Below are 26159 nucleotides of genomic sequence, written 5' to 3' on the forward strand. Positions count from 1 at the left end.
AACGTACGCCTGGTGTACTAAGAGTACTGGAAACAAATACTCTTTAAATGTTATTATGTTGTCCTGAAGCCTGCTTTAATTAGAAAACAGCATCATCCTTGCTGCCTACCTCTTCCTCACCATCCTCTCAAATATAATCATGTCACTCTCTCTCTGCTGCTTCCTCACTGTTATAATATCTCACCTTAGAAGGGCAGTTCAGTATTTTAACAGCTCTGTCTTGGGCTTTCTGCCTTCTGACTCCCACCATCCCATCAAAACTCTAGCAGCACAAGCTGGCTGACTTTCTTTAAAAGTTGTATGCCTGATAATACCCTCTGCTCTTCCATTATACTTTCCCTTTGGGAAAAGGGAACTCAATTCTTCCTATTCTCTACAGCAGAAACCCCTATGTAATGAGGAAACGATGCTGAAAAATGACTTTGCTGATATTCTGGGAGACTTTACCAAGTGAAATTTTTCCCATAGGCTCTGCTACCTATCTCTTGTAACTATTTCCATTGCACTCCGAGTACATACATACGGGTAATTCGCAAGCATTTAAGAAGCCTACCAGATTCCAAGCATTCAATCAATACTGAATTTAGGAAACATGATGCATGCGACTCCTTTGGAACCCCATAAAAATTAAGCAAAACACCCCTTCTTTTTTTTTTTTTAAAGATTTTATTTATTTATTTGACAGAGAGAAATCACAAGTAAGCAGAGAGGCAGGCAGAGAGAGAGGAGGAAGCAGGCTCCCTGCTGAGCAGAAAGCCCGATATGGGGCTCGAATCCAGGACCTGGGATCATGACCTGAGCCGAAGGCAGCGGCTTAACACACTGAGCCACCCAGGCGCCCCGCAAAACACCCCTTCTAATTGTAAATTTCACAAATAGAAAGCCAAAATCAACAGGTGACTACAACTAATATACTAGTTAATTTTGTTTCATGAAACAGTATATTAACTGCACTTCAATGGCAGAAATAAAGTCTTTATGCTATTTAATAAACTACTAGGAAAAAGAAGGAGGAGAATGAAAACAGGAATAGGAATAAGAATTGAAGTAAGAGTCAAAATGTTTTTACAAAGGGAGCTAATACCAAGTGGAGATAAGAAAGCCTCTGATTTGATCTATGGCTTAAGTCCCGTAACCTCTTTCAACCTCAATTTCAACACTTGCGAACAAGAAGAAATAATATTTCTGTGTTTCTCTCTCCTATGACTGTTGTGAGGATAAGAAGGAATATTTTTAAAAATTTAAGAATCAGAAAATTTGAATATGACCTAACTATACAGGAAGCTAAAACCGACCTCTTACAAATCCAAGGGTTGGCAACCAGCTCTTTTATACCAAACACAGTGGTGCATAATACTGATTTAATTCTGTATTATTTTGTTTTCGTTTTGTTGTTTTGCAGTTAACTTTAAAACCTTATTTTATATGATGAGAAGCCATAAGTGTAAGAATGCACGTTAATATGGATAGTATTTCAAAGACCCGTGGATAAATGATGGATTATTCAATAAATGGTGTTTGGACAACTGGAGTGCCATATGGGAAAAAAAAAAAAAGTTTGATTACTACCTCATGTCCCATAGCCCTGTAGCCAAATTCCAGATTGATCAACAATTTAAACATAAGAAATAGGATTATACAAGGAATAGAAAAAGACATAAAAATTTTCTATGAAATCTTGAATGTGGAAAAGGCCTTTTAAAACAAGGCACAGAATCTAGGAGACATCAAAGAAAGACTGATAAATAATAGAGCTTAATGATTTTGAGAAAAAAAAAATCTTACATGGGGAAAAGCCAAAAACATTTTTTCAGCCAAAAAGAGGCTTTCTTCTTTCCTTATTATATAATGAACTCCCAGGAACCAATAAAGATCACAAAACAAACTAAAAAAAATAGTCCGGGCCCACAGAAGTACAAAATAGTCTTGGAATATTCCTTTTATTCTAAGAAGCAAAGAAGCTATGAGAACTATTAGAGTTACATCACAAAGACTTAGAAGAGGTATGTCAGCTTAAAGAGGTACCTGCAGGACAAAGATGGTGCAATCCATTTTTTAAATAAGAAGAACCACAATGGACAGAAATAAGCCTAAGAGGGGTGCCTGGGTGGCTCAGTGGGTTAAGCCTCTGCCTTCGGCTCAGGTCATGGTCTCAGGGTCCTGGGATCGAGCCCCGCATCGGGCTCTCTGCTCAGCGGGGAGCCTGTTTCCTCCTCTCTCTCTGCCTGCCTCTCTGCCTACTTGTGATCTCTGTCTGTCAAATAAATAAATAAAATCTTTAAAAAAAAAAAAAAGAAAGAAGCCTAAGAAAATAGAGAGATGGCTGCCGAAGTATTTGCTGGGCATACCCTATAAGGCCACATGAGAAAAAGTCACATTATAATTAAATATCTAGTTCTGAAATTAAGAAATTTGGTATTTTAATTATGTGAAAAGTCAGCAGAGCCTGTCTTCTAATAATTATAGCATTGGTTGTAATTTGATTCATTTACCTTATGATGATCTGTATTTGATTCTGGAAAAGTCAAATTTAATTAGAAAATTTATCACAGTATGTCTGGTCAATCCCTGCCTGGGATACCCAGTTAATCTGGTGCTATATTTACAATGGATATTGCAACTGAAACACACCACTGTGTAGTAAGTTACTAAGGTAGCTGACTTAGAATCTCTTTACATCAATATATTATATAATACTCAAAGCAGGTCTACAGGTAAAAATGCTGAAAAAAAAAAGTTTTGCTGTAATGGGCACCATGGTCTCTATTTCATAATTTTAGTTGCTTAATAAGATCCTAAGAATGCTAGTGAATGTACCTACAAATGGCCATTTTTTGAGCAATTATGAACATCTATCCTATATAGAGATTTTAGGGCAAATCTAGCAGGAAAAAAATAGTGGTAGTAAATATTTGTACAGTATAAGCAGGGTTTAATTTCTGATATTCTCTATATACTGTATAATAAAATAATTGGTATAGCATAAATGAGCAATTAAACTGTGTCTGTTTCTTAGATAAAATACATGATACCTCTATTTTAATTCATATACATGTATATATAATCATCCACATATGACAATAAAAGTATTTATATATCAATATGTGAAATATGAAATATTAATGTCAACTACTCTGTTAATAATAACATCAAAACTGTAAAATAGGAGGATGCTAAAAATAATCGTGAATAAAATTTCATGCATATTTTTAAAAAATTTAACTGAAAGAGGCAGGTGATTATTTAGACATTTCTATGGAAAGAAAAGATCCATCTTGACTCAAGTTAACTTTAAGATCTGGACTTCTCTTCTGGACTGTTTTTCCTGTTCACCTTCTCTGGGGCTGACTACTCTCACTGTTATTCTGACCACCCACAATGAAGCAAGAATCAAAATTCTTTTTTGAGGACAAAGATGCTTTTTATAAAACTATGAATATCTACTTTTCATGGGGAGGAAGTCATAGCCCCTTTTTAGTCTACAGACAGCCTTTGGAGCAATTCCTCATTTCTGAAACCCTGTTCCCTTTCACTTGGACACATTTGAAAACTCTTCAGTCTTCTGAGTGTTCCCACTGCTGACTGAGTCAAACATGATCACAAAGGATCATAGTCCTATGTGGAGAAGAAAGAAAAGAATTGCTGGTAAAGGAAAAATCAATTCACCATCTGCACAGTAAGAACGGGACAGCTGCAGGGGAAGGGATGCTTTCTCTAACAGCTGATTTGTCATTCAGTCCTGGTTGGACCCAGACAGCTCTTGGAGTTAACAGTGTCAACAAAGGGAATTCTGGAAAATAGGGCTAATGAGTAGTCTTTCATGGTTATCGGGAGTCTAGGTTAAGGGATTCCTGGTTTCTTTTCTTAGGGACATAGGAAATATGCATATGGGGGATTGTATCCTCATTATGGTATTCTCATACAGTTAGAGAAGAATATTCCAAAATTATTTTCAAAGCTAATAATCATTAAACCCTTTCTGGTTTTATGATGTCCGGGCTACAGCCTAATTTGCTATATACTTGAAATGGGAAAACCTGCTCCATGATGTAGTCATTCTCTCTGCATCTCATCCATCCCTTTATCAAACCACAAAAATCAGCTTATTACACAAACACAAAAGGAAGGTGAGCATATCCTTAGCATGTTTCTTGCTTTTAATGATTATTGTGGCAGCTCATGCCTATGGATAGAGACAGAATAGAAATACAATCAAATTAAAAGGGACAACCAGCATGTTTCACTAGGATCCCATCATCTGTGATAACAGAATGGAGAATAAACATTGCGCCTAATGCACATGCTCTATGGCGTCATCTCAGTGGGGGTCTTCTTCCAATGTTCACTTCATTACTCTGTGCAGCACTGTGATAGTTGTTGCAAAGGTTCATTCCTGCAGAGCCCTTAAGATACAAAACGCTTTTACCCAAATGGTCTCCTTCATTGCTTATTACAAATCCTTAAGATAGGTATTTAAATGTACAGTGATTCTTTAAAGAACATCACAAGATGAGAACAATGTCTTTCAGGCTCTAGATACGGAAATATAATTACCATAATGAGTGCATCGGTGTGAAAAGTGCTATAATGAGGTACACACTCTGATGACAACATCAACTTGGAACTTAATTTTAGTCCTGGGGGCAGAGTGGTCTGGGCTGAAAGACGGAGTGGTAATACCCTGAAATGTTTTTCCCAGGGAAACAAACAAACAAACAAAAAACAGTTAAGATTTATATTGGGAACACTTTCGATGTCTCCGATATTGTTCCAAGAACGTTGCTTACTTGTTTATTAGTTCATTGTCGCTACAACCTTACGAGACTGGTATTTTTACCCAATTTTACAAATAAAGGTTCCGAGGCTCAGAGATATAAAGAGACGGACCCAAATTCATACAGCTAGAAACAGAAAGGTCGAATTCCAAAGCCCTTCAACCACTCTTCTATAGGAAGACTCTGAAAGGAGGAACAAACATTTCAAGATGAAGAGATGGGTAAGAAAAGAGTGAGTGGCCCTGATTGACTGTCACCAGATTCACACTGGGGAAGTTTAATGAGCAGGAGGGACAGAAGACAGAAAGTGGGTTAGAGGCAGACTGTGAAGGACACAGGCTGTCTGAGATGAGGCACTCCGGCAGCCTTCACTCCATGGGCAACGGTACTTCGTGAACGTTCTGAAAAGACTTATTGTTTCGGGAAGTTAATCTGACAGCAGAGATAAAGCCAGACTGAAGAGCCAGTGAGACCCGAAGGAAACGAGGAGAAGCAGTCAGGGGTAAGAATAGCTCTGGCAGAAGGAACAGAAAGAGGAGTGAATTGGAAAGGTAGTTTAAAGACACAGCCAAAAAAAAAAAAAAAGAAAAAAAAGTCACATCGCTCCTGATTCAACTTCGGGGAGAAAGCTGGGTGGTTAACAAACAATGCTGAGGTTTTTAAGCATGGGTGAGAGAGAAAAGAGTAATATCTTAACTGCGCTAAGGAGCAGAGTAGGAAAAGATGAAAGAAAAGATTTCTAAGGAAACATGGTAAATCTCACCCTAGGAATGTGTTTGATTTACTGATTTGGATACTTTTTAAACAACAGGAGATACCAGACTTGATAGGAGATATCAAAAGGTATGATAGAACTAGGAATTCAGGTCTGTGAATGAACACGAGTGCACTAACACACGAGGACGGTTCCCACTGGAAAGTTAAAGGAATGAGATCCTGCTGATGGTGGTGCCAGTGAAAGCTGATGAGTTCCTGATGGTCCCTATTTGTCAAGCACTGTTCTAGGTGTTTTACTTGTATTAATCCAATCTTCACAATGACCCTATACATGGAATACTACTATAAGCTCATTTTATGGAGGAGGACACTGAGGCATGGAGAGGAAGAGTGCCTTGCCCCAAGTTACACAGACAACAGGAGACTGGGATTTTAAGTTACCCCCCACCCCACCACATACACACACAACCACACTGTTTTGGTTGAGCACTTCCAGAGAGAAAAAGAGAGGTGTGAAAGATACAACTCAAACTGGGGGTGGTGTTTCGTTCTGGAAAAGGGAATGAGACTGGGCAAAGATTGAAAAAAATACTTTTAATTTGACTTTGCCTTTTATTTTTAAACTCTTTACTGAGGAAAAGGCAGCGACTTGTAAGGACTATAAATGACTGAAAACAGTATATTGCTATTGAATCAATATATCATTATGGAGGAAAATGTAGACTAATAATAAATAAAGGTTGCAAATAATGACTCTTCATAACCCTAGTCTGGAGAACCACTGCTGAAGCTGCGTTAGACTTCCATCCAGTCTTTATAGCATCTCTGATATGCAATCTCACAGAGCCCACATTACGTTGGGTTTACATGGATGTCAAATATTATATTCTATATGCATTTCTCCAACAAATATTTTTCATTCTCTAGTTCTACAATATTTTAGGTTCAGAACATCTTCTATAAGCCCCGAGGTTCATGAATTCTTATTCACACATCGCTGGAGTGAAGAGGTGTCTACAGGCCTGGTATGACTTGGAGCGAGGTGAGCCATTCCCCATTAAGTCTCTCAGGGTCCTCTGGACTCCTGTCACTTGTCCTCCCACACATCTAGCTGACCTAAATGTTACATGATCTCAACAGTGATTTAGCCACCTGGGGGGAAGGGACTGGAAGGGAATCCTGTGGCAAGTCCCGAAAGGAAAACAACACGGGTGCAAGGCTTGTTGACTTGTGCTTTCCCCCTCCTGTGTTTGCTCAAGCTACCACCCTGTGGGTCAGTTGTTCGTGTGTATTTGTTTTATTTTGTAGGCCTTCTGCTTACAACTTTATGGTTAGGCCAGGCTCTACGTCATGTAAGTAATGGGTTTCACCTAGCCCCCTTCCAGATGTTCCCAGCAAGGTCCCGAGAGTTTGCCAGAAAAATCCCATAAGAAGGCACTGTGCTGTTGAGTAGCACTATTCGACCCTAAGTGCCTTCCTCCAATCTGGTTCTGTATCATAGCTAATAAAACATTTTGGACATTTTGGCATATGGTAGCCTCCTCCTCAGGAGCATACACTGAGGCAAGTTTTCTGCTTTGGTAAAATCCTTTTGGTAGTTTCAATAGAAAATCAGCAAATATGTGGTTCCTAAGTGGTAAAAGGAGTAGCTTATTATTATTATTTTTTTTAATCAGTCTGGATCCAATCAAGTGACCAGAAAATGATACAGTGGGTTAAATAGGGGATGTTTAATATAAACCATGATGAAGTGATGACAAGAGAGCAAGTATGACGAAAGGAAGCCTGAGGAAGGAAAACCCTGGGAGGGGGAGATTCATACCTCACTAGAAAAAGTGTGCTTTCCCACCACTGGATGGAGGAGTAGCTTGTGCTGTTGCCAGTTCTGAAGGGGTTCACTGTCCCCAGGCAAGAGCTGTAACCCTTGGGCCCACAGAGAAAGTCATGTGTGCATGGGGCATCAGGGGAACACCTGAACAGATGCCCTGTTGGAGAGGCCTCCCTCTACAGAACCTAGCATGCCGGCAGGGTGTGAACTGGGCGGTTCCTTGGATGACCAGCCCCGTGGGCCCACTGGCCCTGCATGGTGAGGAAAGGGAGCAGGGGAGTCAGCAATCTGCCCCCTCTGGGGTGCAGCCCCACGTGCTCCTGGGCTCCCCTGCTGTATCTGCTGGAGTTGAGAGCTGCGGCCAGGTGCTGCAGAAATTTGTGTCCATGGGACACCTCACACTTAGAAAACGACAGGGTCTGGGCAATAAAGAAAAAGTACACTCTTTAGAAACCTGGTGAAGGAAGGAGCCAGACCAGAACCAAAGACCGCCTCTTCCTTCTGGAATGTTCCTCAGTGCCATATACTGACAAGGGTTAGCAACTGCCAGCTTAAAGAAAACTGACCGGGAACTAATTACACCGGCAGACTCCCTTCACCTTTTTCCTACAATATAACCTAGTCATGGGAGTGACATCACATCACCTTTGTCATATTCTATTGGGTAGAAGCAAGTTACAGGTCCCTCCCCACCCCCAACTCAAGGGGAGGGGATGATAAAGGGTCTGAGTCCTCAGGCTCATCTTGGAATTTGGCTCACCACAATCTGCATTATTCATAATCACCAAAAACTGGAAATGGCCCAAGTGCCCCTCAGTATGAGAATGGATAAGCCAACTAGGATACATTCATACTAGGAAAATGCCTCAGCAATGAAGGGGGACAAAGTACTAATAAACACTCTGCGGGATATAATCTCAAATGCTTTATGCTAAGTGACAGAAGCTGATCTCAGAATCTGCCTACTGTATGATTCCATTTAAACTATGTTCTCAACATTACAAAACTATTAGAACAGATAACAGGTCAGTAGCTGTCAAGGGCTGGGGAGGGGGGCAGAGATGACAGCAAGAACCATCAGTGGGGGTGCATGTGTTTAAAATTCATGAGATAAATTTAGAATAAGTTTATCAAACAAAAGTGAATTATATTGATATAATATTAAATTCTAATAATACTTTAAAGAAACACACAAAAAAGGCCGAACATTTTATTATTTCCATCAGAAAGAAGAGTTCCTCGTTCTATGTTTTTAGTGCATAATTTCAATGACTACTGTCAGGATTCTGCTGACAGTAATAGAAATGATAACCTCTTTCCTTAGAGACACTTTGATATTCATATAGAAATCATAATTCATAATTAAGACTTAAGTACAATGGAAATCCAAAGAAATGTAATTAATTCTACCAGGTGGAGGTTGAGATAAACATCAGAGGAGCTGATGTGTAAACTCAGCCCTGAAAAATGAGTTAGAATTGTCTCAACAAAGAATAAAGATAAGCTGTTCAAGCAAAGGGATCAGCATGAACAAAGACATGAGGAAATGAGTGAATACAGTATCTAAGACGTGGCACATACTGTTGTGATCGCCTCGTTGGTCTCTTAGGATGAGGTGAGTCATAAAAGTAGGGTGGACCTACCTCCTTCCTCATCCAGAAGATTCTCCTTCCTTAGTCAACCTGAATTTTCAAAGTTTTATTATGAAAAGAACTGCTTCTTTGCAATATCTCTAGGACATTATCTCATGGGGGTATAGCAGGTGTAGAAAATGTGGATGTAGGGTGCTGGGCAGAGGTCAAGCCTGGGGATAAGATGCTAGAGTCATCAGTCAGAAAAGCCACACAATCTGGCAAGCAAGGTATTAGAAGAGACTTAAATTACAGATGAGGAAGCCAAAATTCAAATAGGTGAAGTACTGATGGTAGTGGGCAGCAGAACTCAGATTTGAGACTGGATCTGTCTAGTTCAAAGCCTATATTCTTTTCATTATATCATTTTACCTCCAGAACCACAGTGACCTGGACAATGCCAGGGCAGTTAATTAAGGACTGAAAGTGATTGGACCACACATACACGTACTCATCTGAATAACAATTGTGATAACCAACATCTTCTAAATGTCTCTAATGATATTCAGCAGTTTGAAAGGTCCACTGGAGAAAGCCAAAGGTTCAAATGAACAAGGATTAATAAATCATAAAGGTAGATACACAAAGATCAAACTCGTTTGTGGTTGTATTTTGTCAATGTCATGGCAGTGAGGTCTCCGCTGTATCAAGAAGGTAGTAAAATCTGAAGAGATTGAAGGATTAGAGAAAAGGGATGATGTCTATTGAAGGAAGCAGAGGATGAAAGTCAAGTTGAGAGAGTAGGAGCAGTGGAAGGCACAGATTCATGTAGATGATGCCTGTTTAGACTCAGTTATTACCACCATCATTAAACTCTTTATATGGCACTCGATGGTTAACAAAATGCCCTAAGATAGTATGTCATGAAGCAAAGCAAAGCATAGCATAATGCAAAAAACTTGACCTTGGACCGTGAAGTCCAAGTCTGTATACTTATTGTGCAGCATTAAGAAGCAACTTACCTTCTTTTTACTTTCCTCATTTGTTATATGAGAGCGATTATTCCTCCCTTGTGGGAAGTTAGGAGCTCAAAGAAAAGGAACAAAAACATCTGGCACGTGGCATGTACTCAATACACAGTCATTACATTTATTAAGATTCTTACTGAGATGATCTGATATTCACAATAAGACTGTGAAAAAGATGATATTATTTCACTGCTACGTAATTTTAAATTAGAAGTGACCCTTTATCTCATCTTACAAATGAGAAAATGGGGAATTATGCAGGAAAACAAACTTTCCTGAGGACACTGGATGGGAGGAAACTATACCCTGTTAATGCTGCTCCAGAATTTTATTTGGGAAATAAAATTGAATCTACATGTTGATCCCTCAATCTACACAGACTACCAAAGTTGGACAAATGTTTCAGGTGTGAGAATACGGATGGACATATAAAAAGCATATTTAACATTTAAATCTTGAGTCTCTTATATTATTTTTTCTTCCTTTTCTTCTTATTTTCTTCATTTTCTTTCATATTCACCAAAATTATGGTGATAGTCAACACACCAAGAATCCTGTATTCCTATGGCACTTTTCCACAACTTCTTACCTTTCTCTGCCTCGTTGTTTCATCTACACAAACAAATTTTCAGGAAAAGAAACCCACAACATTAAAGAATTTTAAAAGTTAACACAATAAATGAGTAAAATTTGAGTCTAGTTATTTTAAATATATCTCCCTTTGGGAAGTGAAACCTGAGAAAATTCAATTTGCCAGACTAGAATAAGCAAGTCATTTTAATTAAGCCAATATTTTAATTAGACCACCAAATTTAACTCTATGTACATCTGTTCCATATCATGCTCGTGAATTAGCAGTATAGCATGTGATTAAATTTGTAACTAATTTAAGTTGACTACACTAATAAAATTCAAGTTAGTTGTAAGGAGCCAACATATTACTTAATCACCTAATGTTACTCAAATGTCTTCATGAAAACATTCTTGAAAACAAGAAAAACCCACCAGGTTAGCACATTTTCTCCTAACAGTTACTAAGTTTCAATGAATGTCAAACATATCTTTAGAATTAGAGAATTTTATTAACATCTTAAGGTGTATTTTTTCAAAATTTCTTCAGATACTTTCAAGAGAATATTTAAAAGCTGAATCCATTTCACATCATTTCCAACCTAAAGCAGGCTAATGTACTACCACAAAACATCTACCATTACCCAGCAGCCATCACATAAGGGAAAGAGATCATCTCTAGCTGTCAGAGTACTATAAATGTGAAAAGCAATAAACTATGAAAACATTAAGTTTTTGGCATGAGGTACAAAAGTCCACATGTAGAAAGTCTCTTTTTCTTTGTGACGGACTTATACTATGGATACTGTTCATTATGTTGTCAGTGTCCCTTATATACAGAATTATGTCATAAATATATCTCAAAGCTCAAAGATGGAAAAGGTCATAAAAGTAGCTACTTTTTGTTGCATACTTACTTCACTATTGGGCTACATTTTTTAATTTATATGTGACTTATATTCTACTTTTATACTTAAAATGTTCTTATATTTATTTTTTAATGTATTTAATTCTCACTAATGACTGGTGACTGTGTAATCGGTAACCCTGTAAAATATCTAGTTAAGTTACAATGAAAAAAAAAAAAAAGAAAACTCAGGGATTTGTGAATCCAAAGCTCATACCATTAATCTCTATACTATTCCTTCCACTAAGACCTAATTCTTTCTTCATAGACTTACCTTGGTTGATAAGAAGGTTAATATCATTATCAGGAAGTATTAGTTTTACTGCCCTCCCTGCTCCCTCTTTTCCCACCATCTCTTTATATATAATCCAACAGTTCTCTTCCACTATTTTCCCTCCCAATCTTATTTCCGACCCTTATTTTAAGTTTTCTATCAGTTTTGAAAAGCAAAGAAAGGGGTCATCAGCAGTGATAGATAATTATCAGTGATAGATACTTATTTTCTCCCAAACTGACCTGTATATTTTATATTTGCTCTCTCATAAACTCCCTCAGCAAACCCATCTGGCAAAGGTCAAACAGCTCTTCACTGGCCAGCCAGAGACTTCATTTCAAGAGTAACTCAAAAATTCTAAGCATCAATAAAATACGAAAAATGCTCCAACTTTATTAGTCATCAGGAAAATGAAGACTAAAACCACAACGTGATACCACTACGTATGCACCAAAATGGCCAGAAAAAAGACAATGCCCAGTATTGTCTGCGGAGCATGGGGGAGCTGGACCACTCACACTGCTGGAGGGCATGAAATCAGTACAATGACTGGAAAACGGTTTGGTAGTACTTACTAAAGCTAGACATATGTATCCTCCACGATGCATTCATTCTACTCCCAGAAAATACTAAGCAAAAACATAGACCAATGTTTACCAAAGACATGCACAAGAATGTTCACAAAAACACAACAGAACAGAAAAGCACAAAAGCACAGAACTTAAATGACCCAATAATCAGCAAAAGAAGAATAGATAAATACACTGAGGTATATCTATACAAAGAAATACTATGCAGCAACAAGAACGCATGACCTCCAACTACACACAACACAGATTTATCTCACCACCCTACTAAGCAAATAAAGCTGGGCACACAAAAAATATACGCCATGTGATTCTATTTACATAAAATTCTAAAACTGGCAAAACTAATCCATGGTGATAGAAGTCAGAATAGTGGTAATCTGCACGGAATAGTAACTGGGAAGGTACAGAGCAGAGATTTTGGGGTGCCGGTGATGTTTTATTTCATGATCTGGATACTGGTTGTATAGATGTGCTCAATTTGTAAAAATTAATTGTGAGCACGATTTTTTGATCTGTACACTTTTCTGTATGCATTTTGTAAATTAACAAAAAAGCATACCTAAAGAATGTCTCTACTCTTCATGTCATGATGCCTAATTTATGTTCTAAAGACCAGAGAAGGGGCGCCTGGGTGGCTCAGTGGGTTAAGCCTCCGCCTTCAGCTCAAGTCATGATCTCAGGGTCCTGGGATCAAGCCCCGCATCAGGCTCTCTACTGGGCAGAGAGGGAGCCTGTTTCCCCCTCTCTCTCTGTCTGCCTCTCTGCCTACTTGTGATCTCTCTCTCTCTCTGTGTCAAATAAATAAATAAAATTTTTAAAAAATAAAAAAAATAAAGACCAGAGAAGTAAAAACAAGTATCTATTATTATTTCATCACCAAGCATTTTCAAGAGTGGGCAATCTACATAATGAAAAGAAAAAAGGTGTGGGAGAGGGTACTTAAAAATTGTATTTTATCAACGCTTCCACTCATTTCTCAAGCTGGACTTCTCAGTATCCTAAACAGAGTTTTCCATCAAAGTAGGAATGTAACAAACCCATTCACCAGCTCATTAGTCTACACAGTCATTTATTCATTCCAAGGTTACTGGACGACTACTAGATTCTAAGCTCTTAGGGCTCTGGGGCAGTTCCTAATTCTTCTAGTGCTTGGGCATCAAATGCCAATGCCTGCCAGGACCAGCGGGAGATGACAGATGGGCAAGAGCCTGGCCTCACGCGGGAGTGATGGGGATGGCGGAGCACTGTTGCTGGCATGGCCGCTGTGTGAGGAGTCCAGCAGCAACTACTCAGCACCAACTGATTCTTTTCATGTCAGTTCAAGAGGACTCACAATGGACAACGTGAAACCAACCAGTTTTCAAAAGTAGGCTCTTTAAACCAGAACAAACCAGAAACACTGGGACACACAGAGCATGGCTGGGAGCAGAATCAAGCATATGGCTGCCAGTTTCTAACAACTGATTAAACTAAAGGGACACGAATGCTTTACTGCTCCATGAGCCACGAGGAGCTCATTTGCCCTTTAGGTGCCCAACCACCCAAGCACCACGTTCATTCTTTGCTTCACTGTGGCCTCGGGGTGGACTCAGGATTACAATAAAACGCTTCATTTAGTACATTATGATTTGCACTTACTGTGAAATACTATGCAGCCATTTAAATGAATGAGATAGGATTATTATGTCCTAGCACATAATGAATGTCCATGAAATATTTTTGAGTTCAAATCAACAAAATCAGAACCTCAAGTGGAGCTTAACATTTTTGTTTTAACACATACATGCACCCATGCTTGGAAAATTCAGCATCCAAGTATGATCACAAAGGTGCCATGGAAGAGGTGGGCCAAAGTGGACATGGCAGCACTTTCACATTTTTTGTATTGACTTCTTCCATGTATTCATATTTTTAAGGGGAAACAAAGCCCAAAGCTCTACAGCAGAGCTCTTTGCTCCCTGTGGATGGCCCAACATCAGCCTCTCCTGCTCCCTCGTTTCCCAGGGGCCAACGGGGAAGCTGCTCGACCACACAGCATCACCCAATGTCTCTCTGCACCTTCCGCTTGCTCACAGCACACAGAGCTGGAGAGAGAGGCTGCAAAGTAGAGAGCCACGACATAAGTAGAGTGTGTCAGGCAGGCTGCCTTTCCAAGAGCTTTCATGGAATCATCCTCAGAGAAAAAGCAGCACAAGGAAACCTGTTTTCCTTCCCACCAGATCATGGAGGACGCTTTCCTATTAGAAGTGACAGAAGAGAAGGACCTGAAGGAGCAATCCCTCTCTCTGCAGGCACTTTAAAATACCCGAGGGGTTTGAAACATCACAAAAATAACCGACTGCAAAGCTCCTGGTGAAAACCCCACACTCACTTTTGATTTGCAGTAAATAAGGCAGAAGAAACAATTTACAGAATGACTGGAGGACCCAGCTGACAAAATGTTATCATTTCTTTTAAAATACTGATTCTGTTTAAAGATCTCCTAATGCTAGTTTCTAAATAAGTCTTGATACAGTGCACTATTAAACCTGAAAGAGTCTTCTTGACCTACTCAAAAGACTTTTATCTTTTTTTTTAAAGAACTACTGATTTAAAGAACTTTGATAGTTCTAATCTTTGATAGTTACTATGTTAGTATATATAATTTCCCCTTCCACCATTTAATTTTCAATATTTTAAAACATGAAATATTTCCATTCTCTCTGCTACCAAAGGAAAAAAAAAACCCTCAAAGTCTTACTGTAATGTCTGTTTTCATTGCCATAATTTTCACTACATTTTCAGTACAAAATACATAAACAAGCACCTGGTCCACATAATGAAAAATGTAGAGTGAGGCCAAAACAAAACCTAAACCTGATTTCATAGGGTGATCTATCTTGCCTTTTAATCACTTATTTGAAATGAGAACATAAAAAATTGCCATAATTTTTAAATCAATAAAATATTTCTATGTACTTTCACAAAAATAGATCAGGAAATTACAACCAGGGTTACCCTACAAAACATGTGACCAATAAGGCTTACAAAAACACCTTGGTACGAGTTATGATCTGGACATTTCTGTTAACTAAAGGCTAGTTTAATATATAAAAATTTCCTGAAAGTACAAATGTTGCATAATACTTGATGCACAGTCTTTATATATTTGTTCGATTTAAATGGCCAAAGCCCACCATTGATTTTTACAAAATTATTTAAAAATGATTACCTTAACATTTTTTTCACCACCTGTTAAGATAATTGCAGTTAAACAAACAGAAATAAACAGGGACCTAACAGAAAGCCACTGAAAGAATGAATTTAAAAATCTTTGTGGAGGCACCTGGGTGGTTCTGTGGGTTAAGCCTCTGCTTTCGAATTCAGCTCATGATCCCAGGGTCCTGGGATGAAGTCCCATATCAGGCTCCCACCTCACCGGGGAATCTGCTTCTCTCTCTCCCTCTGCATGCCTCTCCCACCCCACTTTTGTGCTCTTTCTCTCTCAAATAAAATCTTTAAAAAATTTTTTTAAAAATAAAAATCTTTATACTTTTGTGGGTTTAGAAGCTGGGTGTGGCAAGAGTTAGTATTAAACAAAATAATTCATGAAATAAAAATAAACCTATCTCTTCGTGAAAAACATGAAGAATATTAAATGAACAGATCAGAGCTGTGTAAAACAAAATACTGACATCATTTATATAATTCTACTGGGTGATTTTTTTTAAACCTCTAGAAACTGTTACTAGTTTTGTTGGCTACCCAATGGAATTTTATTCTGTGATATAAGCAAAAACCAAAATTTAACTAAGGAACAAATACAAATTAAGTACCTCTCAAAAAATATATTTGTTGTAAAAAAAAAAATCCATGTATTCATAACATGGATGCTTTGATCTAGTTTGGATGTTTAGGTATTAATGTCTGAAAAGATATTTTCAATATTTATTGAAAATACAGAGTCCAAACTCTGTATGTAATATGTAAATGTATGTAAATGTATGGCTGTACTATGTAAAATATCTAAAAATGTATGTATGTAAAATGTATGAGTATATGTAGTATGTAAATGTATGACTCTAAAAGGCAAGAGTCCTGTTACGTCTAAATTGTAATCTCTTACTGGCACATTATAAAATATTTAACTAGAAAATACAAATTTTCAGTCTGTGAAGTACAAATATGGACTAATTGCTAGGAACCCCTACTTACGTACAGTTTCTAACACATTTTCAAAAGAGACTTATACTGGATGGAGGGATATGTGTAAACCTCATGACTTTGAAGGCGATAATATCCCAACTTAAATAGCTGAGGAAATGTGTCAAAACTGTACACTGAAAATCAAAGAATGTGTTATTGAGAACATCGGTGCCAAGCATAGTTGCATGGTTAATTCAGTCTGCATAGTTAAAAATTGATCTAGGGGCACCTGAGTGGCTCAGTGGGTTAAGCCTCTGCCTTCAGCTCAGGTCATGACCTCAGGGTCCTGGGATCGAGTCCCACATCAGGCTGTCTGCTTGGCTGGGAGCCTGCTTCCTCTCTCTCTCTGCCTACTTGTGATCTCTCTCTGTCAAATAAATAAAATCTTAAAAAAAAAAAAAACTGATCTAAATAGGCTTTCAATAAAAATACACTGAGAAAATACACTCTACACTAAGGACATATCACAGCAATCTACATTCAAATGCTTATGCCCACAAAGATAATCATATTTTCCCAAGTTTGGGCAAACTTTAGAGATGGCCCACACATTCATCCCTTAATTCCTATGGTTCTCGCCAAAAGGAATGCTGCTTTCTTTTAAGAGGAGAGCTGCTGACAAAGTTTAGAAATCAGTGACTTCATTTCTCACCCTTGCCTCTATGCCTTTGCTTTGTCTCCCCCAGAAACAGTCTCTTAAAACATCTGTGGCAAAGACCTGCAGTGGCCTCCATGAGCTGTGAAGGTGACAGACATCAAGAAAATGGGGACTTGAGCCTTACAGTTCAGCAAGGAACTGAATTCTGTCAAACACAACAAGAACTTGGGATATGACATTGCACTCTGGAAAGACAGTTGCAGTTCTAGAGACATCTTGAGCAGTAGAGCCCACTGGGTAGTATCTGGACTCCTCCCCCACAGAAAATGTGAGATAATAAATGTATGTTGTTTTAAGCTGCCAGATTGTTGATAATTTTTTTTGCATCATAGAAAACTAATACAAACAGTAATATGCTAATATCGTATTGCAGTCATTTTGTTCTGACAGAAACTTAAGTTGGTCAGTAACAAAAGTGATTTTATTTTTGCAGGAGATCAAGGTCTTTGCCAGTTCTCTAGAAATACATGTTTTATACCTGAACCTCTGTTTCCTTTTATCTGAACGTCTACATAAAATATGATTTCCATTTTCCTTGGAAGGTATGTAAAACGAGAGGGAGACACAAACTATTTTATATATTACTCTATACTTTTATAGCATTTCACTACTTAAAAGGTACTGTGAGGGGCGCCTGGGTGATGCAGTTGGTTAAGCTTCTGAGTCTTGGATTTGGCTCAGATTGTGATCTCAGGGTCATGAGCCCTGCACTGAGCTCTGTGCTCGGCATGGAGTCTGCTTGAGATTCTCAGTCTCCCTCTGCCCCTCCTGTTTGTGCTCTCTCTCTCTCTGAAATAAATAAGTCTTTTAAAAAATGGTACTGTGAGCTTGTAAGGATACCAGCAGAGGCACACATTCTATTCTCTATAAATTCTCCCAGAAAAACGGATAGATTGACTGGAAATGCAAAACCAAAACTTCACTGACCACGTTTAGAGCAAAAGTGGCCGTTGAGCCATCCCCATAAGTCCCCAAATACGAGCAGGTGTGGATGAACTACCATGAGCCATAAACCACACAGGGTATTAGTATCTTGCAAAGAGAAGAAACCAAGTTTTGATAAACCTGAGGGGGGGGGGGAACTCTCAAATTTCCAAGTGTTCACTGAGGGTGTAGAATCACTTTAGATTATCAGCTGAACTTGGGAGGAATTCTTGCCAATTCAATCTGTGAGGGATTCCAAGAGGTTTATGGTAAGGATGAAGCTCTGTGAACCCTCAAAATTCACCAGCCCATCTCCCTTCTAAGAAGAAACTGCTGAAATTACAATACCATTTGTCCAAGAAAAAGATAAAGAAGGTCAGAGAAAGAGCAATATCCCATTAAAAGATGAAGAGAAGATAGCCAGGAGAAGCATGTATATGTACTTCTCTGTATTTTTTAACTTGAATGGTGAGTTCTGGAACACGAAGGTCCTAGATACCTATTCTGATCCACACTTCCCTTTTAGAAGTTTAGGAAAACTAACTTTACATAAAAATGAGCAACAGAGAAAGATCACATCTAAATCCACTACAGTGTTCTTGTAAGAAAAAAATAAGGAACAGAAAAACATTCACCACAGATAATGACAGCTTGTCAGAAAATATGCCACAAAATAGGAAAGAAACCACAATTTAGTATTTCAATAGAGTTTCGAAGAAATTAAGAAAATCATAGAAGAAATAAACCACAAGCAAAATTAGAAATACCCAAAAATGAGGTGACATAAGTCAGGAAGAACTTTAAAATAAAAAGGCAAAACAATTTTAAAAATGAAGACTAAACTAAAAGGGGCATATGAGAAAAAATATCCCAAGAGTTTACACCCTATAAGAAGAAAAAGAGGTGAAAATAGAAAATAAAGTAAAATAAAATAAAGTAAAATAAAGCATTTGATCTGGGTACTTATAAAAAAGGGATCTTCCATTTGTGAAAATGATCTAGCTATTCATTCACATGCTATATATTTCTTGTATTTATATTATATTTCAATAAAAAATGGAAAATAATGCAGTGTGAGATAAAAGTGATTCAAGAGAAAAGTGGCTTTAATCTTTACTGCCAGAAGACCATGGTTTGTATGCACATTTTACTGAAACTCTCTCATAAATGCCTCGAAAGACTTTCTAGGTCCCGTGACACTTTTGACTCTTTAAAACTTCTAACTTTGGCGATCACTCCTTTATTTCTGTGCCATCTCAATCTGATTTCTCTTCTAAACCTCCTTGTCCCTCCTTCCAAATCTCTTTGTGGGTTTTTCTTCCTCCACCAGCCTTTCTGTTCTTTTTTTTTTTTTTTTAAGACTTATTTTATTTATCTGAGAGGGAGAGAGAGACCAAGCACAAGTACAAGCAGGGGGAGGGGCAGAGAAGGAGGATCTTAAGCAGACTCCCTGCTGAGCACAGAGCCCAATGTGGGGCTGGATCTCCTGACCCTGACAGCACCGCCTGACACGAAATCAAGAGTCAGATGCTTAACACACTGAGCCACCTAGGCCTCCTTTTTTTAGAAAAATAGACTTATTTTATTTATTTGAGAGAATACGTATCTTCCTCCACTAGAAGTTCAAGTATTGGAGTTTCTGGGCTCCATATTTAGCTCTTTTCCCTTTTTACTCAAATTATCTTTTTAGGCAATCACATCATGTCTAAAGATCTTAGCTTTCTCTCTCACACACACACACACACACACACACAATTAATTCCCAAATCTGTACAATTCTATTTCTGGATTAAATAGGTAATATTATTGTCTTTATTCGGTCACTATTCAGTCACTTTTTAATCTCCTGCATTCTAATGACTCATTCTTTTCGCCAAACTGCCCTCTCTGTAGCACTGATGTTGTCTGTCATTTTATAATATTCTTTTCCTATTTCAAGTGGTTATAAATTTGTGTGCTAACCTGATTTGCCTTATATTACTCTGTCTGCTCAGTCTCTATTTAGACTGATACCCCCTAGACATGTGCTGCCAGCTAAGTAATGGAATTTTCCAAGCATGTGGATAGAGGGAGAGGGAGAGAAAAAAGGAATAGGATGGAGGGTTGGATGGAGGTGGGGAGACAAGGAGAAAGAGAGAGGAGACTCATTCAGGGACAATTTACTACCCAGGGCTCAATAATTCAACCTATTCTGATTATACCCTCTCCTAGCATGCAGATCAATTTTTCTAATAACTATACATAGAAATGAAGAAGTTATAACTGAGAAACACTGAGCATTTTTTAAAATGTTTTCACAAAACATACTCTGCCTCCTCAGCTCCCTCTTATTTTTCTTCTCAGTCATTGAGAAATAAAATTGGAATTGTTTTTTAACTCACGTTAGGCAGCAACATCCAATAAATGTTGTTATATAACCTTTCCTGCTGAGCAGCTTCTCACATGTTCCACACTTCCTTTCCTTTGCTATTGTGATAACACTATTAAATATCCTCATGATCTTCCAGACTTTTGTAATTGCCTCCTTTAATTTCTCTCTGCCTTTCATCTCTCTCCTAAATATTACTCATGTCATGTCATTCAAGCCTGCTCAAATTCCTTCACGGTCTCTATGCTGTCTTTAGAAGTAACTATAAAATGCCACTGTCTGGCATTAAAATCCTCTGCCAGTTTGCCCCCATTTTATCTTCTGACACTCCCCCAACCAACTCGACTAAATGTCTGCAAACCTATCCCATATGTGCCTGCCTCTGTGTTTTTTAAACTAAGTATTTTCCTTGCCTATAATAATGTGGAACTTCTCATTCTCATATAAAATGTTATCAAGCCTCCACATGAAGACTTGAGAATAAATATTTCAGTGTTCTTATTATCCTATTATTCACGAGTTCCTTTCATGACACATGTAGATTTTTTTCTAAAATGCATTTTCAATCACATTGATACTTACATAGGTACATGAAAAAAATCTTCAATATAATATCTACCAAGATGAATTACACATAGTTCCACCCCTGCCAATGACAATGAGCTTGTCTGGACTCTCACACAGATAATGATGATAAACTAATAATTTCTTTAAATATTATTTTAAAAATGGAAATCCATTAAGAGCAAAGACTAGAGAGTTTTTCCACTCAAGGAAATTCCCTAATCCATATGGTGAGGAACGGCTAGAACTCAAGCAGAAACCTATAGACTTACTAGCTTGGAAAGTCAGGTAGAGAGACTTAAAGTACCAGGTCAGCTAATCCAAGAGGAGATACCCAGAAATGGAAGGAGGCACCCTCAAACGCATGTATACATTCCTTCCCAAATCCTTGGCCGACACCTGACGGCATGTGCAAGCAGAGCATAAAAAGCACTGTCTGGAAAGTTGAAAGAGGTTTTTGGCTGCCGCCCATCACAAGAGATGTTTGAGTTTGAGTCCAGACAAATAAGCTGCCTGCTAGAATAAAAACCAACTCTCTTTAAAAGATAATCAAGTCCGCAGTCTTGAAAACATATGATCTATAATGTCTGGTACACAATAAAAATTACTAGACATGCAAAGAAATAAGAAAATGTGATCTATAGTCAAGAGGGAAAAGCAATCAATGAAAACTTACCTAAGTTGACCCAGATGTTAAAAGTAGCACATAGGGATTTTAAAGCAGCTGTTAAAAATATGTTTGTGGGCTTAAAGAAAAATAGTCACCATGAATAAAAATATGGGGAAATGCTCATTAAAGAAATGAAATAGAAACAAAATGAGTTTTAGAATTGAAAAGTATATTATCCTATTTGACCATTACTGGGGTGGGCTTAAGAACACAATGGAGATGTCAAAAGAAAGGATTAATAAACTTGAAAATAATGGATAGAATTTACCCAACTGGAAAGCAGAGAAAATAAATGGATAGAAATTATCCAACTGAAAAGCAGAGAAAACAGATTGAATAAAAATGAATAAACTCTCAGTTATTTGTGGCACACTGCCCCCCCGCCCCACGGGCATGTACACACACCCATCTCTGATAGAGAGAAGAGCATGAAACGGTATTATCTGAAATAGTAATGGCCTAAAATTTGTCAAATTTGGTACAAAACATAAGCTTTTTATCTAAAAATCTCAGTATTTCAAGAAATATAAATATCAATCTCCCACCACCACCACCACCACTACCACACACACACGCACAAACAGACACACTGTGGAAAAACTACAGAAAACCAAAAATGAAGAGGAAATCTTGAAAGATAAAGTGATTCCACACAGGGTAATATCAATATGAAAGAAACCTGAATATATGTCAGAAAGTGATTAGAAGACAATCAAGTATTTTTGAAAAGCTGAAAGGAAAAAAAAAAAAAAAGACAAACCTTGTGAACCCAAAATTCTATATCCAGGGACAATACCCCTCAGAAGAATGAAAACTGAGAGGATCTGCTGCCAATAGGTTGGCACCACAAAATGTATATATTCTGGCTTCGCATATAGGTATACATGTCTGTCTGTACACCTTGTATACATGTAAATGTTCTGAGCTTGCACTGGGCTGACTTGCTTTATACGTCTCCTTTTAAAGTTTCTTTAGGTTTACGTTTCTTCCATTAGTTCAGCTGTATTGTGTCTTTAAAATAATTCAGTGAGTACACTTGATGTGTTTGTGTATGCTCCTTAGCTTTAATCTACAAGTAGAGGTGGTTAGTTAACTTTGAAAATATGCTAATCAAAAATCCTGCCTATAAGGACTCTTAAGAGTTGAAGTACCTCAATCAGGGGCCCTCTCAAGAGGCAGCGAAACGAAGCCTTTCAGATGCTGCTAATTATATGCACACCTGAGTGTTAACTAGTGTAAGGGATATCAGACATAATTTTTCACCAGTGAAATCAATGTTATTCTTTATATACGGCGGCTGAAAATATTTTAGGGTTACTGCTATCCTTTCATAAATAGATTATAAGAATCAAGAGCTGAAAAAAAAGAATCAAAACACTGTAGCTGTTTCACTACAGAATATCTAGATGCCTGTTTCATTTTCTTTTCAAGATTTTATTTATTTATTTCAGAGCGCAAGAGAGAGTGCATGATGGGGCGGGGGAGGGAGGTCAGAGGGAGAAGCAGACTCCATGCAGAGCCTGGAGCCCGATGTGGTGCTCCATCTCCTAGGATCCTAAGATCAAGACCTGAGCTGAAGGCAGATGCTTAACTGACTGAGCCACCCAGGCGCCCCGAGATGTCTGTTTTATCTTTATGCCATCTTCATGTAGGATTCTGCCTTCTGACCTAAAGAAAGGTAGCACAGAGTACTTTTTAATTGTTCGTCAAGCCTGTTTGTTAGTCAATGTTATTTGTATAACAGAATTCAGTTGAGATTTGCTTTCTTTCTTTCCTCTTCTTTTCTGTCTTCTCTTTTCTTTTTTTGAGATTTGTTTTCTTTATACTAACCACCTAGTAGTGGGGTGTGGGGCATACAGCTCTCACCTACTAATATTTTGTTTCAGGAAGTTTGTAACCTACCCCATCCCCCAACTCGAACTCCACCTCCTTCATTTCACCTGTCTAAAAAAAGAAAAATTACAAAATCAACAAGTCTTTGCCTATCCTTTGTAAAATACTATATGTACTAGTATTTATAGAAATTTATTTTTAGGGGCGCCTGGGTGGCTCAGTGGGTTAAGCCGCTGCCTTCGGCTCAGGTCATGATCTCAGGGTCCTGGGATCGAGTCCCACATCGGGCTCTCTGCTCAGCAGGAAGCCTGCTTCCCTCTCTCTCTCTCTTTCTGCCTGCCTCTCCGTCTACTTGTGATCTCTCTCTGTCAAATAAATAAAATCTTTAAAAAAAAAATTTATTTTTATATATATTTATATGTACATTCTAATTTGGTGGTTACATTAATAAAATTTATGTAAGAACACAACAGAGAACACATTTTGATATGAAGAAATATTTTAAAGGGCACAATTAAGTGAATGAAGCTGTTCAGGGAATGAGTTCATAAAAAATTAATTGATTCACAGGTAATATAGCTGACAAGGAATTTAAAGGTCTGGAGAGAGGCGCCTGGGTGGCTCAGTGGGTTAAGCCTCTGTCTCTGGCTCAGGTCATGATCCCAGGGTCCTGGGATCGAACCCCACATCGGGCTCTCTGCTCGGCGGAGAGCCTGCTTCTCCCTCTCTCTCTGACTGCCTCTCTGCCTACTTGTGATTTCTCTCTCTGTGTGTCAAATAAATAAAATATTAAAAAAAAATAAAGATCTGGAGAGATAATTTACCTGACTTAGGAAAAACTTAATCCATATATCACAAATGCATTTCTCTTTCACCAAAGAAAATGCCATAGCCTTTCTTAAAAAAAAAAAAAAAAGTTATTTTAAGCATGAATTTTATTGCTATGAATGAAATTATCTTACTTCCAAATGGTATCCAACCCTGATGAAGGCACAAAGTGGGTCAAAAGCTCCAGTACCACAGGTCAGAAGGTGTGTCCTATTGTAGTGATGCAAAACCCGAACATAATTTGCGCATTCACTCTAAAGCAGAAAAACAGAAAGAAGAAATTGGTTAAGGTTAAAAAAAGAAAAAAAAAAGTTCAGCCCATTTTTGATTTCTGTTTTTCCTAACCCCACAAATCTTATGTTCAACCCTCTCTTGGCTGGGGCTGTAAGAAACAGTGGAAGAACCGACTGGTGCGACCAAAACACATATTAGCTTCACCACATGAATTATATCTGTAATGGGATTATATCATTCTTCAGGTATTCTAGCACATAACTGAGGAGTAAAAATAGTACTGTTCAGAAATTTATTCAATCACAAAGATTTACATGGCAATATGTATGTTCCACTAAGTAATTTATTCCTGATACTGTTATGTTTTCTGAGGGTTTTGAAGGGGCGGGGGGGTGGGAGGTTGGGGGAAGCAGGTGGTGGGTATTGGAGAGGGCACGGATTGCATGGAGCAGTGGGTGTGGTGCAAAAACAAGGAATACTGTTACGCTGAAAAGAAAAAAAAATTTTTAAAAAATAAATAAAGTACATATAAAGAAATGAACCACGTAAAGTCAGAAAACCATTAATTAGAGAAAGTTTGGCTACCCTTAAAGAAACATATGCAGGCTTTAAGGCATTACAAAGTTTTGATGTTTGGGAAAATAAGTCATATCTTTAAACTCATAAATTTATGCAAAGCACTTTCATAGAGAATTTTCAATAAATACACAGAAAGCTAATCAAGAGAAATAACATTTTACACTTACACTTACATCTTACACCTTTACTATAAGACTACAGTGCAGAAATCAGCAAACTTTTTTTATGAAGGACCAGGGAGCAATATATTTAGTTTGAATGGCCAACTGGTCTCTGTTTCAACAACTTACCTCTGTAAATATGGCATGAAAGCAGTCATAGACAATCCAAAAATGAACGTGTGCAGCTGGTTTCTAATAAAACTTTATTTACAAAAATAGATGGCAGACTGCATTTGGCCGAGGAGCTCTAGTTTGCCTACATCGGGATTCAACTAAAAGTTTTGTGAGAAAAGAATATTTATTTTACACTTCTTCATATTCCCTGGTTACTTAAATGCAGTACCAAATACATATTATATGCTTAACAAATCTTATTACCTAAATCACCACATGAGTTTTATGATCAATATGCTGAATGAATGACTAGGAGGAGGAACTCCCAAGAAAGAAAAGAACCAGAGACAATGGATATGGACATAAGGAAGATGTCAGAAATAGACTTCAGGGTAACAGTTATAAAGACAATAGCTATGCTGGAGAAAACCATTAATGGCAACACAGATTCTCTAAGGGCAGAAATGAGAGCTAATCAGGCCTAACCTAAAAATGCTATATATGAGACACAATTTAAGCTAGATACTCTAACAGCTAGGGTAAACAAGGCAGAAGAACCAATTAGTGATCTAGAAGACAATCTTACAGAAAGGAAGAAACAGGAAGAGGCCTAGAACAAACACCTTAAAGGCCTTGAAAACAGAATTAGATAAATAAACAATGCCATGAAATGTTCCAATGTCAGAATTATTGGGATTCCTGAGGGGGTGGAGAGAGAATAGATTTGATCAAATCCTAGCTGACAACTTCTCTAATCTGGGGAATGAAACAAGCATCCATG

The 26159-nt window shown here is 37.9% G+C and overlaps 1 protein-coding gene across 1 annotated transcript in view; it reads right to left on the minus strand.

The window, feature by feature from the left end:
- The window catches only part of SEMA3E (semaphorin 3E), a 253490-nt gene that overhangs the window by 58662 nt on the left and 168669 nt on the right, over window positions 1-26159 (minus strand). Inside the window, exon 4 of the mRNA XM_047695809.1 lies at window positions 24425-24544. Coding sequence (XP_047551765.1) covers window positions 24425-24544 — 120 coding nt within the window. The remainder of the gene's footprint in view (window positions 1-24424; window positions 24545-26159) is intronic.

Source organism: Lutra lutra, chromosome 11 (assembly GCF_902655055.1).
Source record: "Lutra lutra chromosome 11, mLutLut1.2, whole genome shotgun sequence".
In the NCBI taxonomy this organism is placed as follows: Eukaryota; Metazoa; Chordata; class Mammalia; order Carnivora; family Mustelidae; genus Lutra; species Lutra lutra.